The sequence below is a fragment of the Mastomys coucha genome, unplaced genomic scaffold (genome assembly GCF_008632895.1).
Source record: "Mastomys coucha isolate ucsf_1 unplaced genomic scaffold, UCSF_Mcou_1 pScaffold21, whole genome shotgun sequence".
Taxonomy (NCBI): Eukaryota; Metazoa; Chordata; class Mammalia; order Rodentia; family Muridae; genus Mastomys; species Mastomys coucha.
This window is the reverse complement of record NW_022196904.1, coordinates 3,211,365-3,233,227: the sequence shown is the minus strand read 5'-3', so window position 1 is coordinate 3,233,227 and position 21,863 is coordinate 3,211,365. Positions and strand designations below refer to the sequence as shown.

The following is a 21,863-nucleotide window of genomic DNA, read 5'->3' as shown; positions in this document are numbered from 1 at the left end:
TGGAATTAGAAGAATACAACACCATAATATTAGCCTTGTAGCCAAGATTTTAGCCCAAGTCTCCCTCAAACCCCTCACTCTGTGGTTAGTTCTTTTATCTGAAGTTTGTCTTAAAATGACAGATTTCTTTGATCCAGCCTCATGTTCACACAACGTAGGGTCACTTGGGAAGAGAGAGCGTGTTAAGGAATTGTCTAGATCAGGCTGGTCTATGATTATGACTGTAAAATTGTCTTGACTGATGATTGATGGCTGTCCAGCCCACTGTAGGTGGCATCATCCGTAGGCAGGTGTGCCCTCCTGAGCTGTATAAGAAAGAAAGAAGTTGTGTCTTAGGGTTTTACTGCTGTGAACAGACACCATGATCAAAGCAACTCTTATAAAAACATTTTATTGGGGTAAGCTTATAGGTTCAGAGATTCAGTCGATTATCAAGGTGGGAACATGGCAGCTTCCAGGCAGGCATGGTATAGAAGGAACTGAGAATTCTATGTCTTCATCTGAAGGCTGCTAGGAGAACACTGGCTCCCACATGGTTAGGAGAAGGGTCTTATAGACCATGCCCACAGTGACACACTTCTTCCAACAAGACTATACCTCCAAATAGTGTCACTCCCTAGGCCAAACATATTCAAACTACCACAAGCCAGTACACAGCTCTGCCTCTAGGTTCCTGCCTTGAACTCCTGCCCTGTCTACCCTCACTGATAGGCTGTGGCCTGCCAAATAAGCCATTTTTTCTTCCAAGTTGCATTTGATCAGTGTTTCATCACAACAACAGAAACATAAACTAGAACAGACACTCGTTTGTCATTCACCCTCTTGGCAAGCATTCATTAAAATGGTTATAAATTCCAGGAATGGAACTGGTAGTAAGGATAAAACAGTAGATTATGCAATGACAATTTAAATTTATTAAGGTGTAAGACACAAGTCACGTTGTCACTGAGAGCAATTGAAACTACAATTGTGGCCTCGTGTGACAACATGCACACCTGTAATCCCAGTGTTTGGGAGACTAAAGTAGGAAGAGTGTGAATTTGAGGCCAGCATGGGACTGTGCAGCAGGGCTTTCCTCTAAAAATGTAGCAAAACGGTGTGCAGTGCTCCGGGGCTGCGAGGCACTGTGAGGAAGAGGCACTGCCAGCGCCGCCCGGGGACCCGTTACAGCAGAAGGGTTACGGGCAGGTAAAGCGGGAAACAGGTCGAAGCAGCTCCAGAGCAGTGTGCACCGACTGCAGCATCGAGTCTGATCCTTCCAGGGCATCAGTAAATAGGGGAACTTTCATACGTGACGAGTGTTGCAGTGTTCATCGGAGTCTGGGGCACCATATCTCCCAAGTGAGGCATCTTAAATACACACCATGGCCTCCAACCCTGCTCCAGATGGTTGAGACCTTGTACAACAATGGTGCTGATTCTATATGGGAACATTCTTTGCTGGACCCTGCTTCTGTTATGAGTGGGAGACGGAAAGCTAATCCACAGGATGAAGTCCACCCCGATATAGCAGAATTCATCAGAACCAAGACTCAGATGTTAAAGTCTGTCCACCGACTGCCCTGCTGTGAGGACGACAGCATGACGGCCAAAGATCTCAGTAAGCAACTCCATTCAAGAGTGAGAGAACAGGGAATCTTTTTTTTTATTAGATATTTTCTTTATTTACATGTAAATTTCTCCTTTCCCAGTTACTCCTCCAAAAAACAAAGAAACAAACAAAAACAACAAAAACAAACCCCTGTTGCTTCCCCCCTCCCCATGCCTGCCACCCCACCCTCTCCCACTTATTGGCCCTGGCATTCCCCTACACTGGGGCACAGAACCTTCACAGGGCAGAGGTCCTCTCCTCCTATTGATGATTGAATTTGCAATCCTCTACTATACACATGCTGCCAGAACAATCAGACAGACCCTGGGAGCTCTGAGGGTACTAGTTAGTTCATATTGTTGTTTGTCCTAAGGGGCTGCAAACCCCTCAGCTCCATAGGTCCTGAGAACAGGGAATCTTGAGACCTGTCTGAGACTGTTGTCTTTAGGAGCCCAAGCCAACTTCTTTCATCCTGAAAAAGGAAGTACTCCACTCCACATCGCCTCCAAAGCAGGACAGATCTTACAGGCTGAATTACTGTCAGTGTTTGGAGCTGACCTGGGCACTCAAGATTCTAGTGGGAAGACTCCTGTTGATTATGCAAGGCAAGGAGGGCGCTATGAGCTGGCAGAACACCTCAGAGAAATACAGTACGAGCTGACTGACAGACTGGTCTTCCACCTCTGTGACTGGAAACCAGATCATAAAAACGGACAGCACTTTATAATCCCACAGATGGCACACAGCCTGGATTTGTCAGAGTTGGCAAAAGCTGCAAAGAAACTGCAATCTGTGAGTATCTCTTCCCTAGGAACCCCAGGATGGAACCCCTGTTGATCCCTGTTGTCAGTCTATTGCATCATAGTAGTTAAATTAGACTCATGCTGTCGGGGTCTGTATGCAGCAATGAAGACCAAAAGCACTTTAGTATATCCAGTCTGCTAACTACTTCAAACAACCTGTGATCTTTTCTGTTAAAAATGCAGCCCTTGCCTGTGATTGTTTTCCACCAAAGTTGTGGGTGTGTCTCGGGGTCCTGGGGTGTACGGGGTGCCCTTCCTCATCAAATGGGATACTGAGGACTGATAGTAGCTGCTGGTGGGGCAGTGAGTCTGAACGACTGTCCACTGCAGTGCTGTGACTCTTGCCCATCAGGCATATGCCATTCCTGGAGCTTGTTACATTTATGCTGCTGAAAGCTTGTGGTCTGGACCCACTATGTGTGCTCAGAGTTTGCCCAGGCCTGTGGGTCATACGATCACTTTAATCTTTGTCTTACCAGCAAGAGGCCCTTTGTCTGTCTTTCCCATGAAGCCTCACTAGGTGCTTCCTGCTCACCTTGTGAGATTTTCACTCCTTACCTGTTCTCAGTGGTCCCTGCATCAGAACCGAGAGCCTCTGCTTCTTTTTGTGACCTTTAAAGATCCTTAGGCACCAACTTACTTCCCCTCTGGCTGGGTGTACATGCATTGTTGGAGCAGCTCTGTGAATCAGCTCTCTGAGGGCAAAAGTCGCTGCCTTGGAGTCCTGTTCTTGGACATGTGCCTGTGTGTTTGCCTTGCCTGGGTGCCTTGGAGGAATGGAAAAATCTTGCCACATACGAGCAAGGCCAAGTAGTCTCCCTCTAAGCCTCCTTGCTTATCCATGAAGTTGTGATAACAGGATTTCCCTCAGTTGGAGGACTGCATAAAACAGTACTAATCATTTGGATAGCTCCGTGTTCAAAAATCCAACACAGCCACAGTGATCTTTAAAGGGCATCAGGATCCTGGGGAGGTAACTCTGGCTATCTGTACTTGCTGCACAAGCATGATAATTTGAGTTTGATCTCTGCAATCTGCATGACAAAAGGAGGGAACCTGGAAGTTGCCCTCTGACTGCCTCTATACACACACATACACCCCCACACACAAACATACCATACACACACATACCATATACATATACACCATATACACACAAATACACACCACACACATACACATACCATACATACACACACACTACATACACATACCATACATATATATACAAATACACCATACATACACAAACACACACACATACCCACACACACACATGCCCACACACACAAACACACACCACACACATACACATACCATACACATACAAAAACATACCACACACACATACCATACACATACACACCACACACATACACATACCATATACACACACACACACACACACACACACACACACACACACATCCCTCAAACACATACACATGTAGATAAATGTAAATTTAAAATCTATGTTTCGTTAAAAGAATTACTGCAAACCCCTCTTAAAGGCAGGCCAACACAAAACAAACTCAGTGACATCTTTGGAGGTTCTTTGTCTTATAATGATTTGTCAGGTTTATTTATTTACTTATTTTTACCTTCCAGGTCCTTTGTGTATATATTATGACTTCCAGTTTTGAGTTTTTATTGGATTCCTAAGCATGACCACCATAATCACTGTCATCAACAACATGCTCATCAGTATCATGTTTATTACTGCCTCCATTATCTCATCACTACCATCATCATCATCACCATCACCATCACCAGCTTATACTACTAGCCATCACCACCACCATCACCATATCATCACTATACCGCTATAATCTTCATTGCCACCATCACCATGCTACTATAATCTTTATCTTCATCATCATCACCAGCATCAGCAGCAAGAGCTGCATCACCATACTGCTACAGTCTTAGCCTTCATTATCATGATTATCACCTCCATCAGCATCACCATCAAAGGGTGAAGATCAATGATATTGTGCTCCCAGTGATCATTACATCATCTGTTAGTCAAATTGAGCTCCATGTTCATTCATTCTTCCCTTCAGCAAGGCCCCTTGCCCCTCACCTTCTGATTCTCTGTCTGTCTAGACTGAGTTGTGACAAAACTACTCCCTTACTCCAGGAGCTCCCCCATGGAGATCACGGGGATTTCAGAAACCAAAGATTTCAGTCTTTGGCTCTAGATAGACAATGAGAGCCCTGAAGTCTCCCCTTCTGGAAAACTGAGCTCTTTATGTGTCTCTGTGACCAAGGCAGAGGGAGGCAGAGAGTCTGGAGCCCCTGCTTGCCCCAAGAGACTGTGAACCTTGCCAAAGGTCCCTCTTCTTAGTTTTTCCTTCTGACCTACCTGATTGTGTCAGCCTCTATCTACACACAAGAAATCTACCTTCCCCCTCACTGACATGTGATGCCCTAAAGAATTCTCCTGCCCACCCTTCTATCTTCATGTCTTACCATGCGTGTCATGGCACACCTCTCTACAGAAGCCAAAACACAGGTTAGTGTGTTTAGAAACTTTCCCAGAAACCCCAAATCATACACACACACACACACACACACACACACATACACATACACACACACATACACACACACATACACACACATGTACACACACACACATACACACACACACACACACACAGACTGTTCATACCATATTTTGGATCTAGCATTCAAATTAAAATTCTAAACTGAAGTCCTTTTTAAACATCCACAGATTTCTGTTCATACCACAAATGTAAGGGACCAGTGATGTGACTCGACTCAGTGGGTAAAGACACCAGCAGCTGAGCCCGATGACACAGTATGGTCTTCAGGGCTTGTGTAGTATAAGGAAAGGAACAACTTTCATAGCTTGTCCCCTGAACTCTGCATACACACTAAGTAATTAATTAATTAGCTAATTGTAAATAAATATGTAATAGTACTTTTAAGAGAATAATAGGTCTGGAGAGAGGGCTCAGTAGTTAAGAGAGAGTACTATTCTTGCAGAAGACCTGGTCCAGCACCCACATCAGATATCCCACAAATGCCTGTAACTCCAGCTCTAGGAAATCTGATGCCCTCTTTCAGCCTCCTCGCTACCTGCATGTGCAGGTGCATACGCTTATGAACACACACATACACACAATTCACTGTGAACTACCCTCTAAACTACCCAACATATCTTTTCCCTCTCTAAACTGAACACAAAAGCATTCTCTACGTCTGTGTCCTGTGTGTGATACCCAAAATAAGCCATGCTTATAAGTGATGGCTACATAAGCACATCTCGTGTTCTCTATACATCACCAAAAAATGACCCTAGCCCTTTCTAATGAAAGAAATGAGTCCCCTATACCTCAGTGTGTGAACACTTCCAGTGTACCTAGACAGCGATAGAGTAAATATAGTCTTGTGTTCTGTGATATGCTTCTTCACCCAATGTGGGGGGAGAAAGAACATAACCTTTTCTCACTATAATCTGGTTGTCTCCAATATTAGTCAGAGCAGTGGGAAGCTGACAAAAAGAGATTACATGCCAAGGTTTGTTGACACCTTTGATATAATCCATTTCTCCTGTCTTACGCAGTGAACATCTATGCAATAATGATGTAGAGTTTAGATCTGAAGAAACCAAAAGCACACGACCAAAAACTAAGGCAGTGGCAGGCACAAGAAGTACATTTGCTTTTCTACAAAGGTAAAAACAGTGTCTGGAAAGATAGCTCAGTAGTTAATAGCACATAGTGCTCCCGCAGAGGGCCCAAGTTCAGTTCTCAGCACCCATGTATGACAGCTCACAACAGCCTGTAATTCCAGTTCCAGGAGATAGACCTCCTGTATCCTGAGAACACCATCACTCATGTGCACATACCCATACATAGACACACATATACACATAACTAAAAATTAAACTATTATTAAATCAACCTTCCTTTATGGTACAAGTCCTGAGAAAACTCAGAATAGAAAGATTTATCAAGGCAATAAAAGATTTATAAGATACCTATAGACAACATTTTATTAAATGGAAAAAAAACTCAAAGCGTTTCTAGTCTTGTTTTAAGAACAGAAAAACACAGAGGACCAGAAGTCTGGGAGAGTCAAAAAGAAGAGGTACTGGGGGTAAATGTGGTCAAAGTACATGATGTACTTGAGTTAGTGAACATATGTATAAAAGTCATCATAGTGAACAATGAATTTTCAATCCTCATGACTCTGCCTCCCTAGTGCTGAGATAACAAGCCTGTCCCACCACCCTTAGGTTTCTGAGATCATTGAGTTTGTTTTTTGCCTAATGTCAGGGGTGCTAAACCAAGGCCTTGCTATCTTCAAATTATTTTTACATTTTTAAGTAATTTAAAAAGAAAAAGAGTTATGGCTGGAGAGATGGCTCAGCAGTTAAGGGTGCTGGCTACTCTTACAGAGGACCTGGGTTTAAATCCCAGCACCCACACAGTGCTCACAATCATCTGTAACTTTGGTTCCAGGGAATCTAGCACCTTCAGGCCTCTTTGAACACTGGATGCACATGCTGCACATACATCCACTCAGGCACACACACATATGTATAAAATAAATACTTTTATTTTTCAATTCTTTTTACATTTTTACTTAAAATAGAATTACATTGTTTTTCCCATTTCCTTCCCTCCCTCCAGCCCCTCCAAGTATCCTCACTACAGATTTGATGAGGCTCAGATATCCCGTAATATCCAGATACCAATATCCACTGGAGGCATGGATATCCTGTAATATCCAGACACCAACATCCACTAATAGTTTTCTAGGTGCAGCCGCACGTTTCTTTCTTGCTTTATCTGTTCTCTCTCTCTCCTTTCCCCCCCTCCCTCCCTCCACAGTCACAGAAGTGAAGTAGCCACAGCAACTCTGAAAGTATTTATCATCTAATTCCTTTTTTGAGAGCTCCAGCAGGCCTGGGAACGTGACTCACATCTAGGTAGAGTGTTTGTCTGGTATGCACTGGTAAGTCAACCATGCTTTGTTAAAGGTCCCCACACCCATGAATATCTAGGGAATACAAACTGAACTCCAAGGGGTGTTTTTATTAAGTTGAGGAGTAGATGGGGGTGGATCTTGAAGAAGTTAGGGGAAGGAGTGGGCAATGGACACGATTAAAATACAGTCTGAGAAATTATGTCATAAAGACATAATATTAAGATTTTTTTCAAAGAAATCTTCATGTAGTGATGTATCCATTTCATTCCAGCACTCAGGAGGCAAAGGCAAGTGGATCTCTGTGAGTTCAAATCCAGCCTGGTCTATCCAACGACTTCCAGGCTAACTAGGGCTATACTGAGATCCTCTCTCAAAAACTTAAAAATAAAATAAAAAGAAAGATATCTCCATGGAATTTGAACAAACCAGACTGAGAGAAAATTCTGTGTCCTGCAGAAGTCGCTTAGTGCAACACAGTGCGCGTCCCCCGCAGCCGGGCCAGGGCATAGCGGGCTGCCATGTGGACCTCATGGTTTCGAAGGCTGTAGATGAGTGGATTGAGGACAGGTGTGATCACCAGGTAGAAAACTGCCACCAGTTTATGGTGTCTAGCAGGAAGATCACTAGAGGCTTTGGGCCGCAGGTACATGGCACTCACGGTGCCATAAAAGAGCCCCACCACGGCCAAATGTGAGCTGCAGGTGGACAAAGCTTTGTGGCGACTCCCAACAGAAGGCAATCTGCGCACAGCAGCCAGAATCCAGGTGTAGGAGGCTAGGATGAGGACCAAGGGTACCAGGAGGATGGGCACACCCAGGCCGTAGACCAGCCTGTAGTTGGCTGTGGTGTCTGCACACGCTGTCCTCAGCACCGCAGGCAGCTCACAGAAGAAGTGGTCCACTGCTGACCTCCCAGAACAAAAGGGCAGACGCAGTGTAGCCACCGCATTGGGCACAGAGAGCGCAAAACCCAGTGTCCAGGATGCTCCAGCCAGCGCTGCACAGCGGGGCGCCGTCACCAGGGTCGCATAATGCAGAGGTCTGCACACAGCCAGGCAGCGGTCCAGGGCCATCGCGGCCAAGAGGATGGCCTCACAGCTGCCCAGGGAGATGCCCACGTACAGCTGCGCGCCACAACCCACCAGGGAGAGGCGGGCACGACGCATAGTCATGTGTGCCAGCGCTTGCGGTAGAGTGGTACTCACATAGGCTGTGTCCAGAAGGGCCAGGTGGGTCAGCAGGCGATACATGGGCCGGTGCAGTCGTCTATCCAGGGCTATCAGACCCACTAAGGCACCATTACCCAGCACAGTGGTGAGGTAGGCTAGAAGAAGTGAGGCCCACAGCAGGGGTCGCAGGGAAGGTGGGGCCCACAGTCCCAGCAGCAGAAACTCAGTGGTTCCTGAATCATTGAGGGTTCCTGGGCCCATCCTGGAGACAAAGACAAATAGCATTGTCAGTGCAGCCAGTCTGGGCTGGGAATGTACGGGATGGCAGGACTCAGTTCCTTCTCCCTTAGTCTCCCTTCCCAGCACTCTCCTTCCTCACTCTTCTTATGTCGTCCCGTCCCTCCTCCCCTCCCGCCATGCCCCCTCCCGAGACACACACACACACACACACACACACACACACACACACACTCCAACTCTTAAGTCACATCTCACTTACCCCTTGCCACCCCCACCCCCGCCTCTTTACATTTACAATAGCTTGCTATTGTAACTTGCACTAGATTGAAGGAAGCAGACGTTATATTGAAATAATGTTTCTGGGGGGCTGGAGAAGATGGCTCAGTGGTTAAGAGCACTGACTGCTCTTCCGAAGGTCCTGAGTTCAAATCCCAGCAACCACATGGTGGCTCACAACCATCTGTAATGAGATCTGATGCCCTCTTCTGGAGTGTCTGAAGACAGCTACAGTGTACTTACATATAATAAATAAATAAATCTTGTTTTAAAAAAAGGAAAAAAGAAAAATGTTTCCGAGTCTGAATTTTTCCCTCCTAAAATAAAGGTTTTGAACGAAAGTCCAATGAGCTTAATCTTTGACACACACATAATGGAAGGAGACAACCAATCCCAACTTCCACATAACACACACACACACAAAGAGAGAGACAGACAAAGAGACAAACAGAAAGACAGAAAGAGAAGATGATAAATCAATTAATTAAAATACATTTTCCATATCATTTTGTAAAAGAATATCTCTCTCTGCCTCTCTCTTCTCTATGAGCTGGACCTGAGATACACAAATATCCAAGTCTTCCTGTGGTTATAAACCCAATGAAGTCATAAGTACTTGGAAGTCAATCTTAAGAGATGCCTGCAAACATACCTAGCAAATATTGGGTCAAGACTAGGATATAAGGAAGATGGAGAGAGAATAAATCACTCAGAAACATTTCTGCCCTATATGCACACAATTGCTTTGTACAACGGGTTCTCTGAATCACAGAACATCTTATTGATTCCTGTGAGTCTCCATCAAAAAGCTGAAACCTCAGCAGACTCACCTCCTAGAAACTCCTTACCTCCTCCTTTACCACATGGATTCTTTGCCCGGTTCCTCACTCAGACTTGCTCCATAGCTTCACATCCCCATCATGGAGTAGATAGATCCTTGTCACCTCCAAGGATGCACAGTATGCATGAGGTTCCTGGGCTCAGAAGCAGGAAAAGTACCAAATTATCTGGACTGTGATCAGTGTAGGATGAGTTAAAGCCCTCTATCCAGATCCATAGAGAGCTCTGACACAGAGGGACTGGGGGAGCAATTACAAGACTCCCCACTTTGCTCCCTGCCTGGGTCAGAACATTGGGACCACACTTGACTCCCACAAGAACCCATTATTGGCCACCAGTAATGAGGTTTCAGTGAGTTGATCTTGGCCCTGGGTCCCCATGGGCCCCATCTACCTAGATGTGAGAATGGAGGTCACCCTGAGAGAAAAGCTAGGAAATTTTCTCTTTGTTCTATCATTTTCTTCATCTCTCTTTTGTTTCCTCTCTTTTGTTTTTACATTATTTATATCTTTGTTTAGTTATCATTGAAGGAGTAGTGGGGGCCAGAGGACAACTTGTAAGAGTCGGTTCTTTCTGGGAGCTGGCAAGATACCTCAGTGGTTAAGAGCACTGGCTGCTAGTCCAGAGGTCCTGAGTCCAATTCCCAGTCACCAGCAACTACATGGTGACTCATGACCTTCTATAAAGGGATCTGATGCCCCTTTCTGGTATGCAAGTGTACATGCAGACAGAGCACTCATACATTTAAAAAAACTAAAGCATCAGTTCTTTCCTTCCACCATACGGGTCCTGGGAATCAAACTCTGGCCATCAGAAGCACCACGCTACCCCTTCTTCCTTTCTCCTCCAGCTTCTCAGATCTTAAGTGTCTCTAAACTCTAATTTCTCTCCACTCTTATCTCTGGGTCTCTGGCTTATCTCCCCTAGTATTTCTCTGTTGTTCTTTCTATCAAAATGTCTGCTGGTCTCCTCTGCCACTATATTCCCATCTCTTTCTCAGCGACCTCCCTCTTCACCTCTGACTTCAGTTTTTGCATCATCTCCCTGGATCTGTTTTACTCTATCTGTAATATAAATATTTTATGTTCCTAGACCTTTAAATGACTCTATGCTCTTCAGTGACAGATGACTCTTGGGCTTACGGAAACTGGAGTGTATATAAAAGCCAGCAGAAACAGAGAGTTAGGGAGTGAGAAAGGAATTGGAGAGAGGAAGAGGAAGAGGAGAATGCAAAAGTGGGGTCCAGGAGACAGAAGAATAGGGTCAGAGGAGGCAGCTGATGCAGGAAGGTAGAAGACTGAGTAGGAGTTGAGAAGAGAAAAGAGGGGAGGAGAGGGGAGAGGAGGGGAGGGGAGGAGGTTTTGAAGAGTGAAAATATGAGACAGTTGAAAGTGAATTGGGCTAGCTGACTGTGAAAAAAGTTGGTGAGAGTTGAGCCAGGAGAAGCTGAGCTAAGCTGGAGAAGATACTGTTAGGAGACAGATAAAAGAGGAACTCAAGTAGAACCCACAATCAAAGTAGATAAATTACTATAAAGACAAAGAATTAGAAAGCAAAAAGCTACACTGTCGTTCAACATTCCATTTTGTTTTGTTTTGTTTTGTTTTAAATAATAACTTTTATTTGGTAAAACAAGCAACCAACTTCACAGAGTAACAAAATAGTAATCTTGACAAATATTTAATACATGGGTAAACAAAACAAAGTGGCATTGCTTTAAAAATAGAGCTGTCTATATAAAACAGAAAGCTTCCAGAGACTCAGCTCACCCTGCGTCTTTGTGTTAGAGGCACAAAAATGGACTTTAGCCAGCTCACTTCTAAGACAGACCCAAAGCTCTTGCTAACGATTTCTTCCTCAGGTTCTGTGACTAGGAATCTTAGCTGGACTGCAGAGGGGAGAGTGCCACTGGGAGAGGTAAGTCGCCTTCCCAGAGGAGGAGTAAGTGGGGCTTCAGAAGCAGGGGACATTTCTAGTTACTCTAAAAATCTTGATAAGCTTAACAACCACAAGTGAGGTAGCAGCCATGCAGGCTTAGGGGAAGCACTGTGGTGGCTGGCAAGCAGCATTGGGAGGAAACAGGAATGTACTGAAGAATGGCAAGGTCAGTGGGTCACCACAGTGCAGTAGCAGGGGAGTCCGGCTGGGCAGCGGGCAGCGCAGGGGACAGGAGAAGCAGGTGGGCAGGAGCCAGAGCCCTGGGGCCTCCCTTAGCACGCAGTAAACAGTCTGCGCTCCTTAGGAGCTTTAGTAAAACAGGAAACCACTGCAACAGGGCTGGAGACACTCCGCGCTCGTCTAGGAGGGCTCTCGCTTTTACCATAGACAGTAATGTTTCTAAGAGTCCACAGACTCATCTCATAAACAAGATTTCCCACCAGAACAAGTGGGACAAATACGCTTTCCACGCCTAAAGGGAAGGTATGGGGTAAAGAGTGTGATGTGGCCAAAAAAATTTTCCACTAAAAAGACCCATCAGAATAGTAAAGAGGCAGATCACAGTCAATCAATGGTCAAACAAGATACACACAACCTCTTGTCCCTTAGTCTTGAGAGAGAGGCCAAGGCCTGGGGATAACCTCTTCCCATCTTTTCATGGAATCTAGAGAAACCTCACTGACCCAAGGAAGGAAAAATGGAACAGGGACATCTAAGGAACCTACCCCCTCTGCCTCTTTTGTTGTTAAGGGACAGGGTCTTGCTGTGTAATTTGGAACTCACTGAAGAGCCCAGGCTGACTTTGAACTTCAGATCTTCCTGCCCCAGCCTCCCAAGAGCTCTTATTACCAGTGGTATTACCATACCCAACAAAATAAGGTACCCTTAAAGAAAGGAACAGGACACTCGAGAGAGTTTTGAGACCAGTGTCTATAACCAGCATGCACCCAGACTCCTTGAGGGATGAGCAGCAGCAGCTGGTCACATGGGCTGAAGGACAACTGGTGGCACTGGGCCAGGCTCAAGGACACAGACCTGGAGATTTACAGAAAGAGCTAATGCTCCTGAAGGCATTGAAGACCAATCCTCAGAGGATGCTCTACAGTTCTGTAAAAAGTTGTTCCTCCATGGGCTCCTGACCAGCTGAGTAGTGTGCTAGGTAGGAGAAGGCAAGTCTTCATTTGGGACATGTCTTGCACACAAAAGTGCTTCAAGTAAGACCTAAGCAATATTAGTGTGATCAACTCGGAAACCATACATCCAAGAAAGGGAGATTATGCAGACATTGTAACCACTTGAATATGAGACAAGACACAAATTGTGACTAGGGATCTGGTTCAGTGGCAGAGCCCTTGGGTTTAAACCCTAGCACCAAGGGAGAGGGGGCACCAGGAAATCAAATTGCAAGCTTCATCTATTCAATCACACACGTGGACTGAAAAAAATGAACACCCCATAGAGGGTTTAAATTCTAGTCACCCTAGTCTGGTTTCTGTGCTATGTCCAGTATTATTGGGCAGGTTCCCATTACACCTTGAGAGCAGAACTAAGTTCAGCCCAAGCCATAGATTGGACAGATGCCATTTTCCCAGACCTTTTCAGTTAGAACTCAAGTTCAGTATACTTCACACCACAAATGCCAAGGCTTCTTTCCTCAGGGAGGGACAGCTTGCTCTACTTATGTGGCCCGTGAGGATATGGCCAGTTCTTCAAACAGGTAGCCAAAATGGAACAGAGAGTGAAAAACTCTGGCTACCCTAAGCATCAAGCAAAACAAGTCCGAGGTCACGGGCTCCGTCCCAGTCTGCTTTCTAACTACTGTTGAGGCTCCGAGGTCACGGGCTCCGTCCCAGTCTGCTTTCTAACTACTGTTGCGGCTCCGAGGTCACGGGCTCCGTCCCAGTCTGCTTTCTAACTACTGTTGCGGCTTCACGTGGTGCTAAGACTACACAGCTGTGCTTTGGGTGTTTGCAGGGGCCTTCCACAAACATGGGCATTTTACAGGAATGGCTTGGCCTCCTCGGATACTCTTTTTAGGTAAAGGCATTCAGGCAGGATTCCTTCTTTGGCTTCAAGACTGAAAAGGATGTGTGTCTGTCCACTTACCCATGCTATGCCACTCAGGAAGATGTCTCTCAAAAAAAAAATGTCTCTTTTCCTCCTATAGCAAGCATTAACTGCCTGTAGATCTTCAGGGAGAGGTGGAGCCTTGTGAGCCCACCAAACTTCAAGCCTTTACATAAAAGAGCACTCAAACTTTAGAGTTATATGAAATACTAATAAATAGGGGGGTTTGGGTTTGTTTTTTGGTTTTTTGGTTTTTGTTTGTTTGTTTGTTTTTTGGTTTTTCGAGACAGGGTTTCTCTGTGTAGCCCTGGCTGTCCTGGAACTCACTCTGTAGACCAGGCTGGCCTCAAACTCAGAAATCCACCTGCCTCTGCCTCCCAAGTGCTGAGATTAAAGGCGTGCACCACCACTGCCTGGCAATAAATAGGTTTAACTTGTTTTCCATTCATGGGGATACAGACAGCATAAACACCTTCCTCGTGTTAAGCCAAACACTTAATATAAGAACCAGATGTATTTTAAAAAATACTCACTGTTCATTCAAAAATGCTATAGCAGGGGGAGTTGGGGGGGTGGTACAGCACTTGCTTATTATTTGTGAAACTTCGGATCCAGCTCCAGCACTACATGAGAACAGAAGAAACCCTCAAAAAATAAACAGATAGAACCCTGCTTTATCACAAAGTTAAAGAAAAAAAAAATCCAACTGTTCATCATCTTAGGTACCAGCAAATAACCGATGGATAGGTTTGTACACTGGTCCCTCTGAAGGATTTGTGTTCTGACTGAGGTTAGAGTTAATGGGGCTTTGGTGAAAGCCAGCCTTGAGATCTGGGGTAAGAGGGCTCCCAGTCAGTTGTGCTCACAGTGATTGATGCTACTTTCACAGACTCTGACTCGACAGGCTTCACTGACACCTGGTCCACGGCCATCGTCTCAGGTGGCAGCCCTTCCAGCTGTTTGGGCTTCTTGAACATTTGGTGGCACTGGGTCTTGGGCTCCATTTTCTCCTTGAAGGTTAAAAACTGCAGCCGGCACTTGGAGCACTGGTGGCCGCTCCTCTCCCAGTGGCCCCTGTAATGGCACATGTATGGCATCTCAGTTTTGAAGATCTTAAGACAAAATGGACAAAGCAGGTTCTTAGTGTTCACATGGCACTTTGTAAAGTGTGTCTCCACATCAGCGAAGACTGACGATCTGTACTTGCAGACCTGGCACACATATGGCATCTCCCCGGGCTTGTGATTGTCCTTCATGTGCTGTAAAAGGACTTGGTCGGTCTCAAATGACAATTCACAGATTTTGCAGACCATAGGCGGGTCTGGCGCCGTGTGCACACGGTCAATGTGGCACTCCAGCTGGAACGGGGAATCGAACTGCTGGTGGCAGCGCAGACAGGTGACGTGGCTCTCGCAGGCGTCCTCACTCCCCTGCCTCTCCAGCTCCAAATGATGTTTGGTGTGGCTCATAAATATAACGTTTTTTAGAGCTTTCGAGCAGCTGGGGCATTTAAAAGTTGTATAAGTCTTCTGTTCTGGCCTCCCACCCACTTTGTACTGTCCATAATAAAAGTCACTAAGTAACAGGGTCAAGCTTCCTTTCTTGGGATCAAACGTCTCTTGATTTGCTCGCCTTGAAAAGTCGGCTTCCGCCAATCCACTGTCCTGACGAGGGTGGGCGGAGTCCTCTGAAGGGGGTACCCCATTTCCAAGAAGGTTCAGTGAGTGTGGAGCACCAAAGAAACATGTCCTCTGTTGCACATTCAAGGTATGGAAGGTACCTGAAGAAAATGGTTCTACAATCTCAAGACTGTGTTCAGGCCTCTGTGGATTTATGGGAAAATGGCACTTTGATACATAAAAATTTTCATTCACATCTCCTCCTGAAAGCGCTGCCTTTACTGGACTACTCTCTGAACTTGAGAGTGTAACCAGAGGTGAACAACACTTTGAAGAGCTACTAGGCACAACTTGTGGTGAATTACTTTTATTATCAGACTCAGACAAAGGATCAATAATAATAGGGCTATCTGTCAATCTTGATTCAGCTGGAGACGCCCGCAAGACAATCACTGCCTCTGCTGTGGGGACGGCAGGGCTGCAATCGTTCAGTAGTGGTCTAAGTCGGTCATGCTTTCTTTCTAACCGTGAACCCAGGGTGACTCTGTTCAAAATGTTCGACTTGGCTGTTTGTGAAGTTGAAGTTACTCCAACAAAGATCAGCTCAGCATCGTCATCCCCATCTTCATGGAGGACTTGAATGGGTTCTTGTGACCTCTGCTGTGGCTCTGGATCTTGCTCTTCATCGTCTAACAGGAATGGCTGCTCCATTTCTAATGTGGTTCCTAACAAGTGTGGCCACAAGTCCCAGCACTTCCTCCACACACACTGCCACTTTTAATAGTTTTGGAGTCCAAGCAACGTGGTCCTCCCTCCTCCTCCTCCTTAAGGGGCAGAGATTCCAGGCAGGCATCGGTGAACCTGTAAGTGGGGTCTGCAGCTTCCAGGACTTTAGGTGAGCTAAGCGCCACAGGAGCCCTCAGCGACGGGAAAGGCATGTAAGGGGAGCAGGCCCAGCCCCAGGATGGGGGGCTCGTGGGAGAGGGGGGCGCACTGTGTGCTTGGGGCTGCCAGGAAGGGGGTCCCGGGCTCCCGGCCTACACACTCTTGCTTCCCGGGGACACGTAGAAGGCCCTCAGCCTGTTAGACTGCTCTGTTTCTCCATCTCTGTCTCTTTCTTATAGTTTTGGGGGTTTTGTTTTGTTTTGTTTTGGGGGGGTGTTTTTGTTTTGTTTTTTTGTTGTTTGTTTATTTTGTTTTTTGAGACAGGGTTTCTCTGTGTAGCCCTGGCTGTCCTGGAACTTACTCTGTAGACCAGGACAGAGTCTGGCCTCAAACTCAGAAATCTGCCTGCCTCTGCCTCCCAAGTGCTGGGATTAAAGGCGGGCACCACCACTGCCTGGCTGATGTTGCAGGGTTGGGGGAGTACACGCCCATGAGTGCAGTGCCATCAAAAGCCAGAGAGGTGCCAGAGTGAAGTTTTGTATAGATAACCCCAGTCAATATTTTACCTCTGTTCTATCACCTATAATAAATCGTTAGCTCCCTTTTTATGACCTTTGGTTAATTGTTTTACAATCTTTTGGAATGTGCTCTGAGTAAGAGAAAGTCTGGTTGCCAACTTTCAATGAACCTGTGGAGCTGTGACAGGTGATGAATGTTTAGCCAGGTGATTAATTACTCCTAATGGATATGCATGTAAACATTCTCTGTTGTAAACTTCTATTTGATTTTATGTGTGAACTTGTGGTGAACTTTTTACCATGTGATCATATATTCTGAAAGATGTATAAGAGCTGGAGACAAAGAGAAAGTAGAGGAGTTGAATTTTCCCTAATCCCCTTTTTTCCATTCATTCTGTCTTTCCCTCTTTTTCTTAAATAGCTTTCAAAGAAAACTTTTTACAACTTAGAAATAAATGCTATAATCACTTTTCAAGGTGTCCCTTTTTCTTCCTGCAACTTCAACTAGCACGCTGAAAGTTAGAGCCACTCAGGAAGTTCCTGCGGAGATAGAACAAAGGCCACACTATTTAATACCCCACCCAACCCCACCCCCACCCCTGTCAGACTATAGGTATCAATCACCTAAACTGGCAGCTTTTTACCCTCAGAAAGAGCAAGAAAGGCTTTTAGGACTTTTTAGAAGTTATCATCAGCATTTCAGTATAATTAGAGAGCTAGAATGTCCAGAGATGCTCAGACTTTAAAGCCATACCTGAGTCCTACTATGTGCCCTGCCACTACCCTCTCTACTCCAGGAGGATCCCAGCAGGGCAAAGGGGTTTTTTTCAGCTTACAGTTCCATGTTATAGTCCATCATTGTGGCAAAGTCAAGACTTGAATTTCAGGCAACTGGTCACAACATATCCGACATCAGGAGCAGAAAGAAAAGCTCACTAACTCACTTGTTTGCTTAAGCCCAGTTTCTCCATTCTTATACAGTTCAGGACTTCCTGCCTAGGGAATGAGCCCCTCACAGTGGGCCTCTAGCAACCCGTACCAGCTTCTTCTTGTGTGTGTGTGAATGAAAGGTGGACACATAGTTTGTGAAAGTGGAATCAGGTAGTCTACCCACATAACACTGATTTAATTAAGGCAATCCCCTATAGGCATGCCCAAGGCCAACCCAATTGTAGACAGTGTCTCATTGAAACTCTGTCTGCAGATGACTCTATCTTGCCTCAAGTTGACAATTAAAGCTAACCATCTGTTGTCTGGCACTATTCCTGGAGAAACATTAACATTTACACATCCCAGAGAAGGAACTAATGACAGACCAAAGGAAGGATGCTGTTGAAGTCCAAGTTTGTCAAAGCAGTGAGTTTTATTTGGGAATGGAGGGGATTACTTTCAGGAGAAGAAATGGCTCAAAGACGGTTGTCTCTTAGAATATTTTTATTTCTGCCAGGCCAGTTAGTGAAGGACATTCATTCCATTTCCCATGCTACTTTAGACTCAGGGAAATAATCACAAATGATAATAGCAACTTAAAATCAAATACTAGAAACCTTATAGGTGTGCAAATGAACCTTCTACCCAGGAAGGCATATTTAGGAATTAATGTAAGAAATTACTTCAAGCTGGGCTGTGGTGGCGCACACCTTTAATCCTAGCACTCAGGAGGCAGAGGCAAGCAAATTTCTGAGTTCGAGGCCAGCCTGGTCTACAGAGTGAGTTCCAGGACAGCCAGGGCTATTCAGAGAAACCCTGTCTCAAAAAAACAAAAACAAAAAAACAAAAAAAAGGAACTACTTCAAAATATACTTATTTTTAATTCTTTGACAGTTTTGAACATGTATTCTATGTACTTCATTTGTATTTGTCCTCTCTGCCCCAGCCAACTCTTTCCAGGCCACCCGCCACTGAACTCCCTTGCCAACTTTATGTCTCTCTTGAGTCTGATGAGTGCTGCCCACATCCACTCTGGCACATGCAACCTACCAGGAGCCACATTCTTGAAGAAAACTGATTCTCCCTCTTCCAGCACCCCTCAACTGCCAAAGTCCTCCCCACATCTATGCTGGCACATTGACTACTTGGTTACAGAACCTCTTTACATTCCCAAAGACTACTGATGACCTCCTCCAGGATGTTTTTGAGCAGTAGTGTATCTACCATGAATCAAAAGGAGGAATAAAGGAAGGAAAGATGGAGAGAGAGAAGAAATTATGATATCTAAATATTTCAGGAAAATAACTGAGTGTGTGGATCCCCTGAGAAGTTCATGATCTGGCCAGGTGATAGTAGTGCATGCCTTTAATCCCTGAACTTAGGAGGCAGAGGCAGGTGGATCTCTGAGTTCCAGGCTAGCCTGGTCTACAGAGGGAGTTCCAGGAAAGCCAGGGCTACACAGAGAAACCCTGTCTCAGGAGAAAAACAAAACAAAGCCAGAGCTACACAGAGAAACCCTGTCTCAAAAGAAAAGCAAAACAACAAATCCCATCCCAACATCTAAGAACCTAATTTATGCAAATATATGTAAATGACAAATGGTGACCATTAGAAAATGAAATGAAGCATCTACAAGCTTCCCCTAGTCCAGAAAGCCACCCTGGGAGAGTAGGGGGCTGCCCTTCCCCCACTACTTTTACTCTGTCTCCTTCCTGGTGACTCATCTCCAGAGCTGGGCTATTAAGTGTTGCTTGGCAACCAGACCAACTTCTCCTTTCTCTTCCCTGAAGAGAGTACTATATCCTACAGTGTTCTATCCCTACAGCCACAGCTGCCTTCAGGGGACCTGAACATTAGATTTTTTTTTTAATTACATCTTATTATTTACACTTCATGCATGCATGTAAGTGTGGATATGTGCTGTCAGAGGGCAACCTCTGGGAATCCAGTTTCTCCTTCCTCCTTGTTGTTCCTAGAAATTAAACTCAGGAATTGATGGCAAGCACCTTTACCCACTGATCTATACCACTGGCCCCAGATCTGGGTATTTAAAAACAAAGGCAAGCACAGCAGTGCTCACACCTGACATCACATGACTAGTAGATCTGGTAGCTCAATTTCAACATATCTTGAGACTAGAGAGATGGCTCAGTAGTTAAGAGCACTGTGTTCTTCCAGAGGACCTGGGTTCAATTCCCAAGGCCCTTATGAAAATGCACAATTTAACTCCTGTCCCAGGGGATCTGATGGCCTCTTCTGGCCTCCTTGATCACTGCATATGTGTACTTCACACCATATATACAGGCAAATACCCATTCATATTTAAAAACAACAACAGGGTCCTGAGCAGACCTTGGGAGCAAGCTCCCCAGCCAGTCCCACAACACCCAGAGGAAGCTCCACTCCCAGGTGCTCTAACAAGCCCAGGATCACAGGATCACAGAGACAGCTTGACTCTGAGGAGTTCTGACACAACCAGGATCACAGGAAGGACAGGCTCCAGTCAGATTTAGCAAGGGCAGGTAGCACTAGAGAGAACCTGATAGCAGGGGGCAAGCGTAAGAAAATAAACAACACAAACCAAGGTTACTTGCCATCATCAGAACCCAATTCTCCCACCATAGCAAGTCCTAGACACACCATCACACCGGAAAAGCAAGATTCAGATCTAAAATCACTTCTCACGGTGATGATACAGGACTTTAACAAAGACATAAATAGCACCCTCAAAGTAATACAGGAGAATACAGGTAAAGAGCTAGAAGCCCTTAAAGAGGAAACACAAAAATCCCTTAAAGAACTACAGGAAAACACAATCAAACAGGTGAAGGAAATGAGCAAAACCATACAGAATCTAAAAATGGAAATAGAAACAATAAAGAAATCAGAAAGAGAGACAACCCTGGAGATACAAAACCTACAAAAGAAATCAGGAGTCATAGATGCAAACATCACCAACAGAATACAAGAGATAGAAGAGAGAATCTCAGGGCAGAAGACACCATAGAAAACATTGACACAACAATCAAAGAAAATGCAAAATCTAAAAAGCTCCTATCCCAAAACATCTAGGAAATCCAGGACGCAATGAGAAGACCAAACCTAAGGATAATAGGTATAGAAGAGAGTGAAGACTCCCAATGTAATGGGCCAGTAAATATCTTCAACAAATTATAGAAGAAAACTTCCCTAACTTAAAGAAAGAGATGCCTATGAACATACTAGAAGCCTACAGAACTCTAAATAGACTGGATCAGAAAAGGTCAAGTAACATATAAAGGCAAGCCTATCAGAATTACGGCAGACTTCTCACCAGAGACTATGAAAGCTAGAAGATCCTGGGCAGATGACATACAGACCCTACAAGAACACAAATGCCAGCCCAGGCTACTATACCCAGCAAAACTCTCAATTACCATAGATGGAGAAAACAAGATATTCCATAACAAAATGAAATTTGCACATATCTTTCCACAAATCCAGCCCTACAAAGGATAATAGATGGAAAATATCAACATAAGGAGCAAAACTACACCCTAGAAGAAGCAAGAAAGTAATTTTTCAACAAATCCACAAAAATCTAATTCCACCTCTTACAACAAAAACAACAGGAAGTGACGATTACTTTTTCTTAATATCTTAATATGAAAATTAATATTATCAACATATCCTAAGTGATTGCAATCCAAAAATATGAGGAATTAGAAATTTATTGACTGTCATCCAGTGGTCTCTCTAATTTAGTAATTGGAGAAATAGGTTCAATATTGTACAATCTATATACACACATTGTACAATCTACATACACTTTCATCTTGTTTGTTCATGACAGTGTCTGGCTGTGTACAACATAAGGGTCTTGAAATCTTGCTTCTCCTATCTCAGCCTCTCTATTAGTAGTATTGTTTATTTCATGTTTTTACACTATACTATGGTTTTCTTATACTATGTTCTTATACTATGGTATAAGAACAGCTTATATATTTCAAAAATATTTATATACCCAAAAGAAACATAGACGATTAA

General features: G+C 44.7%; 3 protein-coding genes across 3 annotated transcripts; 1 reads left to right on the top strand and 2 right to left on the bottom strand.

The window, feature by feature from the left end:
• The first annotated feature begins 248 nt into the window (after positions 1–248).
• On the top strand, positions 249–4,373 carry LOC116104131 (ARF GTPase-activating protein GIT2-like). The gene is made up of 4 exons (XM_031390918.1): positions 249–290; positions 1,090–1,620; positions 1,991–2,383; positions 4,281–4,373. Exons 1-4 carry the CDS (start codon positions 249–251, stop codon positions 4,371–4,373), a joined length of 1,059 nt encoding a protein of 352 aa, XP_031246778.1.
• A 3,423-nt stretch (positions 4,374–7,796) lies between these two features.
• Positions 7,797–8,845, bottom strand: LOC116101608 (olfactory receptor 2A1/2A42-like). Its single transcript, XM_031385298.1, has one exon. The coding sequence runs from the start codon at positions 8,807–8,809 to the stop codon at positions 7,820–7,822; it is 990 nt and encodes a 329-aa protein (XP_031241158.1). The 5' UTR covers positions 8,810–8,845; the 3' UTR covers positions 7,797–7,819.
• Positions 8,846–14,674: 5,829 nt separating this feature from the next.
• LOC116101605 (zinc finger protein 280B-like) lies at positions 14,675–16,215 on the bottom strand. The gene has a single exon (XM_031385278.1). The coding sequence runs from the start codon at positions 16,213–16,215 to the stop codon at positions 14,683–14,685; it is 1,533 nt and encodes a 510-aa protein (XP_031241138.1). The 3' UTR covers positions 14,675–14,682.
• Positions 16,216–21,863: the final 5,648 nt, after the last annotated feature.

Bases quoted from the DNA above. Each gene is read 5' to 3' on its own strand.
- LOC116104131 (XM_031390918.1), top strand. From the start codon at position 249: ATGGCTGTCCAGCCCACTGTAGGTGGCATCATCCGTAGGCAG. The intron at 1,621-1,990 runs GTGAGAGAACAG...TCAGCTCCATAG, and splicing joins GTAAGCAACTCCATTCAAGA to GTCCTGAGAACAGGGAATCT. The intron at 2,384-4,280 runs GTGAGTATCTCT...CATCATCACCAG, and splicing joins CTGCAAAGAAACTGCAATCT to CATCAGCAGCAAGAGCTGCA.
- LOC116101608 (XM_031385298.1), bottom strand. From the start codon at position 8,809: ATGCTATTTGTCTTTGTCTCCAGGATGGGCCCAGGAACCCTCAATGAT.
- LOC116101605 (XM_031385278.1), bottom strand. From the start codon at position 16,215: ATGGAGCAGCCATTCCTGTTAGACGATGAAGAGCAAGATCCAGAGCCA.